This window comes from Fusarium venenatum (assembly GCF_020744135.1).
Source record: "Fusarium venenatum strain MPI-CAGE-CH-0201 chromosome Unknown EDB82scaffold_3, whole genome shotgun sequence".
Classification (NCBI taxonomy): Eukaryota; Fungi; Ascomycota; class Sordariomycetes; order Hypocreales; family Nectriaceae; genus Fusarium; species Fusarium venenatum.
In genome coordinates, this window is record NW_027072131.1 from 6589829 (window position 1) to 6604251 (window position 14423).

The following is a 14423-nucleotide window of genomic DNA, read 5'->3' on the forward strand; positions in this document are numbered from 1 at the left end:
TCTATTGGAGTAGTGAAGAAGAGTCTTCAATGGTTTCGTATTACGTAGAGGTGGTGTTGCCCCGGAAGTGATTTGATCCATGTTTCAACTACGTCTCGGCTGGTTCATCGTAAGAAGTCGGGTCAATTGCGCATGAGATAAATACTGGCTGAGATACGAAGCAAATACAGGTAGATAGGATTGATGTCAGTAATGATATTCTGTACTATGATGTTATAGTTGCAAAGCCAGGGCTCGAACTATCAAGAGTTTGAGGTGGCCCAAACAGGTATGAATAGATACTATTAGGAAACAGAAAGACATTATCTAAGCACGAGTACGATACCTTTGTATTTATTATAATGTTCTTCAAACTGTTCCTCCCTGATATACCCCAGATGCTCTATACTTTGTTAATATTGATTGTTTTATCAAGTACCTAGAACTGAGCAAGGCGGTGTATGAAATCCTGCGTGAATATAAAACCTCGAGTTCTTTATTACATGCACATACTAAATATTTCCCTACATGGCATCACTCAACTTATGTTAAGTATTGAAGAATGACCATTTTCTTCTCCATGGCAGTGAGTATAATAGTTCTTGATATAATCTAGATATATTCAACTTTGAATTGATACATGAACACACCACGCTAACTGCGTAGTCCAGTTTCATTGCAGGTCACAATGGCAACCATCATAGTCGAACGAACACCATAAACAACCGCCCAAACACTATACAGAGTCCGCTGCATAGTTCTGTTTCTCCAAAACTGCAAAACTGCAAAACATCACTTATAGAGGTCCAAGCAAAAGCTGTTGCGATCAGCTTGGACTTTGCTTCGCTAGCCTCGTGGGACTCTAATGATCAGCGACGCACCAGCAACCGTTGGAACAAGGTCCGAAGCCCAAGCTTTTTTCCTGTTGATGGGGCATTCTCCACAAGCAATGCTGCACTGTCAGTGTCAGTGTGTCAATTCAAGACCGAAGCGATCAGCCGAATGGCGCAGTCGATCTTTTGGGAGCAAAGACAAAGCCACGCGTCGATGAGAAAGGACTGACTTTCGTATATACGTACCATGGCAGTGGTGATCAAGATCGGGCTAAATTAAAATGGTAGCTTTGCGATTCGCTATTCAGTTTTGACGGCTCCAGGGGTAAGAGACCCGCCCTGAGAACAGGAGAGAGGCGGTTTCAAAGAGAATGGAGGCTTTGGTACAAATAGTTACAGGCTCAGGCAGAAGGAGAAAAGGCACGGACAGTGGCACAAGATGGGATGAAAATGTGTTTCTAGGGCTGTCAGAGCTCAGCGGGTAAAGAGGCAGCCGGTCACAAGTGAGGACCAAGATACGAGCGTACCACTTGAAGTTTTGGACTACTACGGATCAAAGAGTTGCGGTTTGAGATAGTGGCTAATTCTTGGAGAGCGGAATAGAAAATAAGATGCACGCGTATTGTATGACATGTACTCGCACGGATCAATTACTTGGTCGAATTAAGCAGTGTCGATCCAACGGAACCGTTATGAACGATCAGCCGTCGCTGCTGGGGTCTTATGCAAGCAATCGCGAGCGATTTATCAGACAGATCTGAGCCTGGGAGTATTATGATCTCTTTGGATGACAGCCACAAGAGAGTAAAAAGGCTGCTCATGTCTCAAGCTAAAATATCAGGGACCAGCCACTTAATGATGAAAAATGTTTTGAAGGCGCAGTACTCTGTATTACTTGGTAAAATAAACGGGGGGGGCCGTGGCTCTGTGCTTGAGTGGCATCGATGAAACTCCCGCGATGACCTTCGCCCTTGCAGCCAGCCAATCAACTACGTTGGTTTCTGCCCTGGTCAAACCTCAAACAATACGGGGTAAAGAAAAGACATCCACCATTCGGATAGTCAAAGGTGTTTTACAGCCACAGGCTGAATGTCATGCTAGGTATCACGAGTCATAAAAATTCCTATCAAAGGCGCCTCTGTCCGATTTGGCGATATAGGCTGGGCTGGGCGCCAAGCCAAGGTTGGGGTCACCAAGGTATTATCTTGCATTCAAGCGGAATGTACAAGCGGAATTCACATGAGCCATTCTTATGAATGTGCGGTTGATACTGTAGATAAGTTGGAGGGTGTCCATTCTTCATGGCACAGCTTCCGCTGTTCCCTTTTCCTTTCGTCTTATGCTCAAGAAGTCACTGCAACGACCAGACCATACCGTATGTAAGCAACCAACACCAATAAATCACGAGATTTACACACAATATTGAAACGAAACAATTACGAACCATCAAATTCAGCGCCTTTGATCCAATTATACGGACTCGGCTTCTTGAAGACATCCGGCTCTTCCTCTGATAGAAATCCACCCTGTCGCGGCCCCCTTCGACCCTTTGCAGTAAAATCCAATCTATTTTATCGATAGTCGCAAAAGAACAGACGAAGCGCCACATTGTACAGGGGTTACCAGGCGTCATTTGGTTTGCTCAGAGCATCCCGGGTCACCAGGCGCCTTTCATTTCCCCGATCCATAGCTTGTCCTGGATTGCCCTGAACCAAGCAATTACAGTCGCACGCACTTACAGAAGAGTGCAGTTCTTTCGGCTCATCTCTTCTCCTTCTCGACACCTTCAAATCTTCTTCTCATCTTATATCATTGATTGATATATTTGTTTCTTCTCGTAACACATTCACCAAGTACGGGCAATTTCTACTACTGGAACAGGTCTTTGGCTGTGCTTCGATTACCCTGATTCCGTGCTTATCCCGTCTGTCTTACTTGTGACTGTGTCACATAAAATCCGTTACCACCTTACCTTTTTTACCTACAGTCCCTAGATCCGGTTCGGGTACCTTTTTTTACTGGTCTGGTTACCAAAAGGGATCTTACTTTATTCTTATTCGTCCCAGTACTGTGGTGGCTTTTGTTCAGCCCTGAACCGAATTCAACAGCCACTGGTTGTGCTGTGTTACGCTGCATTGTGTTGTTTTTATTGCCAACCGCGCGCATTTCTCGCGAGTTGCACACGGCTGAGCTGTTGTTATTGTTACAATCATCGACAGTTCTCAACCTTACAACTTTTTCAATAGTTGTATTACATTGCAATACACACATATTTTACGCCAAGACCAATCAATCACTTCAACTAATACAGAACAGTATCAAGCATCTTTGAGCTTTCTGTATTCGTTGGAAGGAAACCTACTTCCCCTGCCCTGGTCTTTCACTGGACTAGACTGGGACTGGACTGGACTGGACTGGACCTGCCCCTTGTCTCCGCGTGCCATTTTCCCCCTTCCCACCTGCCGCAGAGAGCACATCCCATCCATCCAATCTGTTCATTCTCTTCCCATCTCAAACCGTTCCATTCAGTTCAATTCAATCATTTCCGCCCTCTCCTTCTTTTCTTTCCCTCCCACTGATCCCAACCGCTCACCAACAGATAATTCTTTTTGTTTTTTATCTTGTCCGAGGGCTTGGATCATTCCACTCATTTTTCTATTCCTTAACTTGATTCCATTATTACTACTGTATTTCTCTATCGACTTGTCGCGACCATCCGCTCGTCTTACGACTACCGAATTCATACAGAAGATCGACACTGCTTCGCTTTACTTCGCACCACAACGAATCGACTCGAACACAGCCTCTTTCTTCACTTTCCAATCGCATTTTCACCGCCGAATGCTCCGGTAGCAATCGAGTCCCTTACAACATCACGTCTGTTTGACAACAACCAATCGGCTGCAACAAAAGAAGCGCTTTCTCCTCTCGCGACCAACCTCAAATCGCCATTCGGGCTGATATCGTTCTTATGCCATCGTACTCTCTCAGCTCTCCCTCGCTTCAGAAAATGGACAACTCAAGAATGTACGGCCAACGCAAGGGAATCCAGATGAGCAATATTCTTGGCGACCCCTTTGCTCTAGCCACGCTATCCATCAGCACGGTGCGTCTCTTCCCTGCACCTCAATACTACTCTATACTAACCCACATCCGTAGCTTGCCTGGTTCATCACTTTTGTTGCCTGCATTATTGGTAGAATACAACAAAACAGTGATGACGATCTTGCTAAGAACGACCCTTTTCCGACATTTGTCTGGTGGAGTTGCATTTACTGCCTATGCCTGATTACTGGCGTCTTTGTTGTGATCGGAAGCGACGCTGTCCATACGTATCATGTCGCTGTTACCGGTTATCTTGCTGCCGGCATCGTCCTGGTTTCGTCCAGTATCAACCAGCTTCTTTACTCTAATAGCGGCGCACGTGAGGCTGCCTCAGCTGGCTTCATTCTGCTAGCCATGGTTATTGTAAGTCCCGCTTCATCTCAAGCCCCAGCGCACACCTAACAATCTGCAGGTAATCTGGACTTTCTACTTTGGATCCAACCCATCTTCAACTCCTCGAGCCTTCCTTGACTCATTCGCCCTCGCAAAAGAGTCCACCACCATCCACCGATCGACGATGAACGCCTACGGTGGCCGCCCCGAGACCTCCAACTCCGTCCAGCCTCCTCAAATGTACACTTCTGCCCAGCTCAACGGCTTCGAGAACCCCTCACCTATCGGTGGTATCGCCGGACCTCGCGGTTCTGCAGTTCCCCAAAGCTATACCAACTCCGGCATGCAACAACAACCACCGCAATCCAAGCCCGGCCTCTCTCCCGGCAACGACGCCGAGGTCGTGCCACCTACCGAATACCCTTATCGAGCAAAGGCCATTTACAGCTACGAAGCTAACCCCGACGACGCCAACGAGATTTCTTTCTCCAAGCATGAGATCTTGGAGGTGTCGGACGTCAGCGGAAGATGGTGGCAGGCACGCAAGGAGAGCGGCGAGACGGGTATTGCACCCAGCAACTACCTCATCCTGTTATGAGCAACGATCCATGTATGGATTCCCTGGGATACCCGTTCGATGAGGCGCGAGATTACGTCCGTCGAACACCGTCAGACCCACGTAGGGGCTGCTCGTTCATTGTTTGTCGCATTTTAACGTTTTTAGAGTCACGACTCGGCGATTTGGTTTCAGCACTGGGATGGGAAATATGTTGGATGGAGTATATTTGGGACGAACAAAACCCCTTGTGTTATAAACCGGATCACGGCGCCTGCAACCAGGCAGTTCTTTCTCACTTTGAATGTCTTCTTTTCTATTGTCCTCAATTATTGTTCTTTGTTTTATCCATTACCCCGAGAATCACGAGACTTGACTCGGCCTATTGTTTAACCCCCGGCTGGCGAAGCAACGACATGGCCGCTGGCAACGTCGAGTCAGCAAGCCCACTACGACAAGGTACAACACGATGCATTGTATATGTAAAGCAGCAGGCGGGCTGAGCTTTGTATGGAAGGTGTTGCATTTGGTTCAAGGTCTGGGTCAGTCAGGTGCAGTTACGAACAGTACCAAGCGAGCTAGCTACAGCGAGAGTGGATCGGAGCATCCCTCTTGACCTAGTAAACATGAAGATTATTAGAATGCGAACCGACTCTTATGTGATATCAGTTGTGAATTTGGGCTAATTTAGGATCTGCACCTGGCGGGGACTATTGGGTCCTTCGCTTGAGGAGTTAAGGTTTTACTCAGGAACGCGTGGCAGATTCGTCAAAAGACGAAAAATGGGGTATCAATAACAGTCCCAAAACTAGCCTTTCCGAGACTAGACAGGCACAGCTCTCGTGTTCAAGCTGGTTCAGCCAGCCATTGGTGTTTTGCGGTTGGCTTTGCCTTGAACTCAAAACACGATGCCTCGGCCTGCGAATTCCGAGCAAATCTTATCATTATCAAGATCGGCATTTGCAATGTCGATGAAGCCGGTACATGCTCGGTGCCGATCTCATCCGGATTGCGCGTCGATCAATGCGATGCGGCTTTTCTGTCTCAGGCATGATGCGTCCTCTCCACTTGGGAAGATCTTTGAGCCGCACAAGTTCAACTATTGCCAGGATGAATTGGGTTGAGGTTGCTTTCCAAATCGGTTAATTCGTTAGGCTCATCGTCCTTCCAATCTTTTCCTGAGCTCTCTCTCCTTTTGCAGCACCTCCAGCTCTAGTCGTTCCACACCGTACCGCAGAGCTTCTTTGCGCTGCCGGACTGCTCTCGCGCGAAGCTTCTCTTCGGTTGTGAGTTTACGACTGCCGGTTTTTTGCTTCTTAGACTTGCCACCGTATTCGTCGTAGTTGTTGTCTGGGCGCGATAATCGGCCCTGCTGCAGTTCTGCGCGGGCTTTGAGGGTCTCGATGCGGCGTTCCTGGCGCTCGATTTGGGAGTCCGCGCGGGAGAGTAGCAGGGCAATATAGGGTCCTATTTCGTCGCGGAGTGATGATTCTGCTGCTGCGAGTGTGGGCTGGGGGATGAGTTCGTAATGCTGAGCTGCGTTAGCACAATAATTTGAGGTATGAGGTAGGCGAGGAGACTTACGCGGACGGTCTTGAGGACATTGACTAGACGTGGGAAATCGGAGACGCCATTATCGAGTGTTTCAACGGACGATTCAAGAAACTTGAGAGATGTGCGTAGTGATGAGACGCAGTCTGAGTAAGTAGAGAGATTGGCGGCAGCCATGATGATAATTGATCGTGGGGTGTCTTTGGTGTTGTCGTCGCGGGGTAAACCAGTGATGAAATATTCCAAGGTTATAGTACAGCTTCCAGTACAGTTCCTTTCCCTATTGAATATAAAAGGCGTGTTAGGGTTCGAGTATGGCAATTATGTACAGAGGTTTATCAGAGATGTCTTGAGTGTTTTGATTCAACCCGATGCGGAGCGCGAAAGATGATAAACAACGGTCGAGTGACGATTGACGCACGGGCCAGTCTGTTAATTGGTCTTCACTACGACTTGTCTGCCGAACTTCCACCGATAACAATTCAACCTCATGCCATGATACATTGCTTTGTCTTGTAAGAATGAGTAAGACTTTAGTTATTCATTCATTTCTACTATAGCCTATCCATTAGTTCTTGGGGGCGAAGAGTCGTATGTTTGTTAATTTCTGATAAAGACGAATAAAGGCGGCTGTAAATGTGAGCTGCTGAGTTTGCAAGTCTAGCTGTATCTACAAACCTTACTAATTTGACAGCATTTTGCAAGTGCAGCAAAAACTTTTGCGCTTCGGGCAATCCACAAGCCTTACAACCTCCCATATAGCTCCGACAAGGTTATCAGTGAGCAAAGCATTGGTCTTATACTAGGTACTTGATGTTTAGATAGTCTGCAAACCGTAACTTAAGCAGTTCTGGGTTAAAGTACAAGCTACTGGGATATTTTAGAAGCGATCTATATGGGAATATACATTGTCTTCAGATGACTGTTGTCATAATACCACTAGACTCTCTAGATTTCTCATTTAATTTTGGCTTTGCAAGCTCTTTGGTAGAAACACAGTTCATAGTACAATTTACCAGATCGCAATCTGGATTGTCTAGCTCTGTAAAGCTACTTGGTTCCTGTCTAAGTGACTGTTCAAAAGATGTTCGATATTTACGTTCTGAAACCCTACGGCATAGAACAGAATCACATGAGTTTGAAATCACGTCTCGGTATTCCGACATCTTCAAACATAGAATATAGAGTCGCTAGGTTCAGGAAAAGGTAAACTTAGTTTTTTTTTCTCGAAAGATGAACATTACGCTGCCACTGAAATCATCTCAATGGTATACGAGTAGAGTCATTTCTGGTTCCAAGGATTGTGAAGTTGTGGTGTTGTCAAATCACCTATTTGAGATTTAGAAACCAACTGTTCGGGCAGTTGCAATGGTTTTGAGTATATTGTTATAGGACTGGAAGTCATTATGTGAAGTTAAAGCCACATTATTCAAAGACAGGAACCTCGATTTGACAGGGTGATCAAGGGCATACCACTAGAGCGGTTACTGGATGGAGACGAAACCAAAAACATATTAAGAATTATGATATCATTTTTATAGAAGCACGTATTTGGCCCGGAGTTCGCCCTTTGCCATGTGGGCTTGACAAAATTTTGGCGATCAAAGCCCTGGCATGAGAAGAACTTGAGGTTCTAGGTCCAAACTATTGTAGTTGACTGGGTGTATCTTATTTCTATTATTAGTGCACCATTCCAATGTGTTCGCGAGACTTGGTTCTCATTACAAATGTTCAAAGGGACCTTCAAGTGGTATTATATCAAGAAGATGGTAGCATAAATCACTCCTCACAGTACGGAACGAGCGATAGTCTTCGAGAGGATCTATAGTAACATTATGATTTATACGAAGAATCACTATAAACGTTTTCCCATCTCAGCCTATAGTGCTTTATTAGATGTTTATTTAAGTTAACAGAGGCTTTAAGTGTCAATGATTGTACATGAAATGACTACGATCGCAAGCATCGTTTGGACGATTACCTCCGCGGGAGAGGGGAGGTATTTTGGGCTCGATTCCTACTCAACACTTTGCAACCGTATTAGAAACTCACGCACATGTTTTTATCTCGGAATCTATTTTCTCGCAGATTTCTCAAATGAATATATTCATACGATCAGCTACGTAACCGATATTACTCGTCTATGGAGGATCTCGCTCTAAAAGTCCTTGTATTGCGTAACAAGAAATTTTTAGATTCTGATTTCAGAATACCTAGTCGGAGAGTGAAAAGGTCGCTATGGATGGACTCGAACCCCAAAATGGCAAAGACGAAGAGCAGGCAGTGGGTGAGAGAGTTTATAAGTGCGGATTTTAGAGTTCTTAGGTTTTGTTAGGAGTATAGGAAGCGTATGCCACTGCATCACTCTTTGTTAAGATATTAACTCTCAATCTAGTTTATAAAGGTATAGAGCAAGGATCAAGTCCACATGCCGGCGCACGTGTTTGATTACCTTCTAGCATCTCTGCAACACTCCATTAGATTTTGAGTCGAAGAAACTTATGTTTTTTCACTCTATATATTCGCGAGTTGGATCCAGCCTGGAATGGTAAACTACCAGTGTTTCGAAATCACCAGCTTTCGTGAAAAGCCATGACTTCTCAGTAGTTTCGGAACATGACCGTCTGATAATGGGAGAAGTTTTGGCTTGACTCACCACAGCAGGTTGTGGTAGACCTTCCTACTTTGAATGATGTGAGTCCTAGTTTCTCCTTTCACAAGTGGTGGCTGAAAAAAGCCCGCTCCATGAGCCTAGCAAGACTTCATCTAGCTCGCCTTTTGTACTGTTGTAAACTCGGTATGAACCCAGGCCTAGTGACACTCACCTAGTAACGAATACGTTTTAAAACCCAATACATATTCATGCAAGCTTGTACTTTCAACACGGTAACTAAAGTAGACTGTCGACTGTGATACTATTTGAATTTGTCAAGGTTTCAACGCCGGCTTTTTCGAATTCATACCCTGACACATTGGTACTCTGGTGAACAATATACGGTCATAGATCAATGCAAATAGCATAAAAAGAACCCCCGTATTTTGGATTTAGATACAACGGTTGTTTGGGCGGAATTGTAACTTTGAATAATTCAAGTAAACACCTACTGTTCCAAAGAGCTTCGACTACCCTGTATCTGTGATCAATCATTCTCAGTCAGGGTATTGTTTCGTTCTACATTGTCCCACTATCGCGTGCCTCCAATGTTATCTCAAGACTTGAAATTGGATCGGTCTTGTAGCTTAATGATTCGTCTTTGTTAAGAAGCAAAACTCCCTTTTTGTCTAAGGGGTAGTTAAGGTTGTTAGTGGAGGTCATGTGACCGTGAAATTGAATGACGAAGGTTCCGGAATCGGTCCCACTAAATTCCAGCTCTGGCTGCTCGCCTTATTGGGGACCTAGGAAAGGCAGGCAGGAGCCTCTTGCGTGAGCCTCGTCACTGAATCGACCAGCTTGGACGACCTAAACCAAACACGTCCCACGATATTTGACCCATTAGCATCAACACCACATATCTCCAATTCTCAAACCCGACTCCCTCAACACCGATACTATCAACAATTACATATCTTGAGGGAAGCAGAACGCGAATAAAGCCACCATGTCTGACGGAGTTTTGAAGCCCGAGAAGGACTTCTCGAAGGAGGTTGATCAGCAGCTCCCTGAAGCTGAGAAGCTGGCTGCGGTGGGTGTTTGAGCTTTGAATTGCCAAGACGAGCTCCAGCTGACATTCTCTACAGTCAAACAACCTCCAAGGCGCCATTGAGAAGCTTGCTGCTCTCGAAAAGCAAACCCGACAAGTACGCACTTGCGTTCTCGATCCTCTTCTCCGCTAATCCAGGACCAGGCCTCCGATCTTGCGTCAACATCACGAGTACTGATCGCAATTGTTACACTATGTAAAAATGCAGGCGACTGGAGTCTTTTGAACGACCAGACCTTGGTCATGTCCAAGAAGCACAGCCAGCTCAAGCAAGCCATCACCAAGATGGTTCAGACCGTCATGGGCTTCCTCGACGACACCCCCGACCTCCAGACCAAGCTCTCCGTCATCGAAACCCTACGAACAGTCACAGAGGGCAAGATCTTTGTTGAAGTCGAGCGAGCTCGTGTCACCAAGATCCTTTCTGATATCAAGAAGAAACAGGGTGACCTCAAGTCCGCCACCGAGATTCTTTGCGAGTTACAAGTCGAGACTTTTGGATCCATGGACCGAAGGGAAAAGACCGAGTTTATTTTGTCCCAGGTTGAGCTATGCATTGAGAGCGAGGATTGGACACAGGCCGCCATTCTTGGACGTAAGATCAGCACCCGATACCTTTCTCGCAAGCCCAAGAAGACAGCCGAGCAGCTTGAGAAGGAGCAAAAGGAGCGAGAGAAGAAGATCGCCCGTGGTGAGGAGGTACCCGAGGAGAAGGAAGACGACACAACCGATCTCAAGCTGCGATACTACGAACAGCAAATCATTCTTGCCAAGCACGAGGAGAAGTACCTCGATGTCTGCAAGCACTACCGCCAGGTTTTGGACACAGAAGCCGTTGAAGAGGATCCAGCCAAGCTTCGCCCCGTATGTCAATCTCTTCTAGCGTCAATAAGGTTTACTAACGTCCATCATAGGTCCTTCAGCGCATCATCTACTTTGTCATCTTAGCTCCCTATGACAATGAGCAGCACGACCTCCTCCACCGAATTCACAAAGACACCCGTAACTCAGAAGTCCCAGCGGAAGCCGAACTTCTGCGGCTTTTTACTGTGCATGAGTTGATGCGATGGCCCGAAACTTCTAAGAGATTTGGACCTCACCTCTGCAGTACTGACGTCTTTGATGTGCAGCCTGGTCAGTCTTCAGACGACAAGGCATACAAGCGATGGCAAGATCTCCGAAAGCGAGTGATCGAGCATAACGTGCGTGTTGTCGCCAAGTACTACACTCGCATCCAGATGGGCCGCCTTACTCAACTACTGGATTTGACGGAGGACGAGACCGAGAAGTACATTAGCGAACTTGTGACCTCTAAGACCGTTTATGCCAAGATTGATCGACCCGCACGAATCGTCAACTTTGCTAAGCCTCGAGATGCTGACGATGTTCTCAACGAATGGAGTCACAACATGAAGAGCCTTCTGGGCCTGCTCGAGAGAATTGATCATCTTATCACCAAGGAGGAGATGATGGCACGGATTCAACCTGCCAAATAAGGATTCGGAGTAATGGATAGAGCGGTTCATCATCATGACGGTATGGGTGTTCTGTATTATACAGGTTAGATAGTCCCCAGGATGAGGATATGACATGACATTCAGTCTACTTGAGTCTATCTATTCGTAGTCTATATGTATCATCTAAACAGTCCATAATTACAGCTCCGACTTGGGTTCCTTGTCTTGGCCATGCTCCTTGATAAAACCAGCCAGTGGTGCTGCCCATTGTTTGCTCACAGGTACGTGGTGGCCTCCAGGGTGGATAAGCACGAGAGGGTCTTCGCAACGATCTGAAAGTGCGCGGCTTCGGTTTTCATCAACCACTGTATCGAGACTGCCTACAAAATGCAATGTGGGGGTCTTGATCTTGGGCTCGAAGCAGAACTGTAGTGAGTCGGGAGTCGCCCAGAAGCCTGAGTAACACACGGCGAACTTGAGAGGGTTTCCAGAGTTTGCCTCCCTCAACCCTCTCGCCCAGTCTCCCTCTTTACCCTCTGGTACAGCACGCTCAGTCTCTAACGCTGCCGCAACGAGAGCAGCCATAGCACCACCTTGACTGAAACCGCACACCGCATCAATGCCTTCAGAGTCACGGATGGCCTGTGCAACGGTCGCCATTCCCTCATCTAGCATACGGTAGTTCCCAGAGGCTTCATCTTTGCGCCACCAAGCCCAGGTGTCAGGCTGGTAGTCCTCGGCTTGCGGCTCCTCAGGAGGTTGATAGCCGGGAATGTCTTCCGGGCTAAGCCGGTTGGGACCCGTGGCGTAGAGAAAGACAGGGAGAAGTGAGATGGGGTTGAGAAGCTTGACTATAGTCTTCTCTAGAGCGCGGGTCTTAGCACGGAAGAGGTCGCCGGACTGTGTGTATCCTGGTGGATGTCAGTGAGTGAGTTTTGAGATGTTTATGGGCTAGTTTGAGATATGACGATTGACATGCATGCAGACTATGCAGACCTTCATCTTTTTAAATGCATCCTCAACTTACCATGAAGCATGAGAATCTTGACCTCCTTCTTTCCTCCATTGCTGTTGGCCTTGGGTGTTGGTGCGGCAGTCATTGTAGATAGGCAAGCTCTGTACACAGATGAAGGAAATCTGAAAGATGAGACTCTTGTGGTTGAAGTTGCGGTAGCAATCGGTCTAGCGGCAGAAAATATGCTAATGAGCAGACGCATCTAAGGGGAAAAGACGGAGTGTTGGTGAGCGAGGCGGACTTAAATCGGTGTTATAAGATGTTGTTTCGCCGTATGAGTCGACGACGTGGAGTGAGTGAGTGTAGCGATAACAATGATTTGTCAGGAGTCTTCCTAAGGGCGTCGGGCCGTTGCTTCGACATATCACTCCATCCCCACCAAAGTAATGTTTTGTTCTGAAAACGCTTGGCCAAGGGTATGTTTCTTCTATACATAGCATGGCATATCGGTGAAAACGTATTGTCTATTATACACTCTTAATTCCACATTTACACCCACTGATGTCACTGTTATATGTACTATGCATGACGTTCAAATTGCTTAAACTTTATTATATAAGGCTAATCGAAAAGCCCAAATATGGACTGGAAAATAGTATTGCAGTCACTCATCAAATCACAAAACAGAGAACGCAATGAATCATGTGGCCATGATGATGGACCGCTACGTCCACAAGAGCGTAATTGCCAGTATGTCGCGGTGAGTATTGGGCCATAGTTAATCTTCCTTGCACAAAAATAGAAATAAACCACGGAGCATGATGGTAGATTTCAGAGTGAGTCAAGGGTTTTTTCACATATCACATAACCAGATTGATTCCTGATTCTCAGCATTCGAACATCCGGACTTTTGAGCGTATTCGTTGCTGCCAACTGCACCCGTGGGCAAGTCGTACAGATCGTTGTGTAGGTCAATTAAGCCCCTTTTGCGATTCTATGATACAATTCCATCTCATGGGCCCTAACCTCGCGTTCGAGCGGATCAATTATGCTTGCCGGCTTGGACGAAATCCCTTTTCCTATTCCCAACATCTTAGTGGCCACCAGTTTTGGCGTTAGGGTTGCGGGGGTCGTTCTTGAACTCGGCGGCTGTTATATCTGGTCAATCGTAGTTCTGGGCAACTCATTATATAGGGATCGTACAGTTCATCATGGCGTTCTGGGCGGAGTTGACACCGTAGGCAATGACAACACCTGTTTCCGGGTTAATTGCTGTCCAAATCTCATTGATGCATCAATCGAAGTCGGAAGCGCGGGGGAAAGCTTGAGGGGAGAGCGGATTCGTCGGGCGAGCTGCGCAATTTGACGTACCGGCAGCGAAGAAAGGCCAGTAAGGCTTCACTATAGGGAAGAGTCAGCGGGACAGATTCGCGATGGCGCAGTCGGGAGAGTCGCAATTGAACTTACAGAAAGGAGCGTTGAACTTCTTGAGGGGTTGAACACCGAGCCAAGACATGATGACGGATTTCGTGGGTATCGCGGGAGGTAGGTTCGGTTTGATGGACTGGACGTCGGCAACGGGTGCTTTGAGATTGAGATTGCTACAGAACGAGCCTTTTTCCGAACGACAGACCCAGCAAAGCTCCGAGCGGGTTCTGCCGAAGCCGAGCCCGGAACGTTTTCTGTATGCCTAAATTGTAAGGCTTCATATCAAGGTTCGAGACTGGCTGAGTAAGAAAGGTACGTACTGCTGCTAGAGCTGAGGAACAGCAGGCCCAGCCGAACCCCGCATTCTTATGGCGCGCTAAGCTTTTACACGTGATGTTTGGTGGAGTGACATCATCAGATAGCTCCCTGAGCTCCAGCTTTAAGAAGGTAGTGTACGTACTGCTAAACCTTTGCGACCTGTCCTCTTATCTCTCTCAATTAAATCAGCCTATTCTACCATTGTTC

At 46.7% G+C, this 14423-nt stretch overlaps 5 protein-coding genes across 5 annotated transcripts; 2 read left to right on the forward strand and 3 right to left on the reverse strand.

Moving 5' to 3' along the window:
* Positions 1–3837: 3837 nt before the first annotated feature.
* Positions 3838–4848, forward strand: EDB82DRAFT_478563 (uncharacterized protein; the record flags this gene model as incomplete). The annotated part of the gene is made up of 3 exons (XM_025728673.2): positions 3838–3918; positions 3972–4280; positions 4330–4848. 3 exons carry the CDS (start codon positions 3838–3840, stop codon positions 4846–4848), a joined length of 909 nt encoding a protein of 302 aa, XP_025583016.2.
* Positions 4849–5957: 1109 nt separating this feature from the next.
* On the reverse strand, positions 5958–6751 carry EDB82DRAFT_272063 (DASH complex subunit Spc19). Its single transcript, XM_025728674.2, has 2 exons — positions 6391–6751; positions 5958–6337 (listed from the first exon to the last, which is right to left on the reverse strand). The coding sequence occupies exons 1-2, from the start codon at positions 6532–6534 to the stop codon at positions 5963–5965; spliced, it is 519 nt and encodes a 172-aa protein (XP_025583017.1). The 5' UTR covers positions 6535–6751; the 3' UTR covers positions 5958–5962.
* A 3006-nt stretch (positions 6752–9757) lies between these two features.
* EDB82DRAFT_272192 (PCI domain-containing protein) lies at positions 9758–11634 on the forward strand. Its single transcript, XM_065607360.1, has 4 exons — positions 9758–10040; positions 10096–10155; positions 10203–10922; positions 10973–11634. Exons 1-4 carry the CDS (start codon positions 9957–9959, stop codon positions 11552–11554), a joined length of 1446 nt encoding a protein of 481 aa, XP_065464209.1. The 5' UTR covers positions 9758–9956; the 3' UTR covers positions 11555–11634.
* On the reverse strand, positions 11360–13005 carry EDB82DRAFT_272121 (serine hydrolase FSH). The gene is made up of 3 exons (XM_025728676.2): positions 12772–13005; positions 12543–12697; positions 11360–12426 (listed from the first exon to the last, which is right to left on the reverse strand). The coding sequence occupies exons 2-3, from the start codon at positions 12613–12615 to the stop codon at positions 11714–11716; spliced, it is 786 nt and encodes a 261-aa protein (XP_025583019.1). The 5' UTR covers positions 12616–12697; positions 12772–13005; the 3' UTR covers positions 11360–11713.
* A 172-nt stretch (positions 13006–13177) lies between these two features.
* On the reverse strand, positions 13178–14381 carry EDB82DRAFT_509455 (ATPase, F0 complex, subunit J). Its single transcript, XM_025728677.2, has 4 exons — positions 13938–14381; positions 13842–13871; positions 13674–13724; positions 13178–13619 (listed from the first exon to the last, which is right to left on the reverse strand). Exons 1-4 carry the CDS (start codon positions 13984–13986, stop codon positions 13564–13566), a joined length of 186 nt encoding a protein of 61 aa, XP_025583020.1. The 5' UTR covers positions 13987–14381; the 3' UTR covers positions 13178–13563.
* Between the last annotated feature and the right edge of the window lie 42 nt (positions 14382–14423).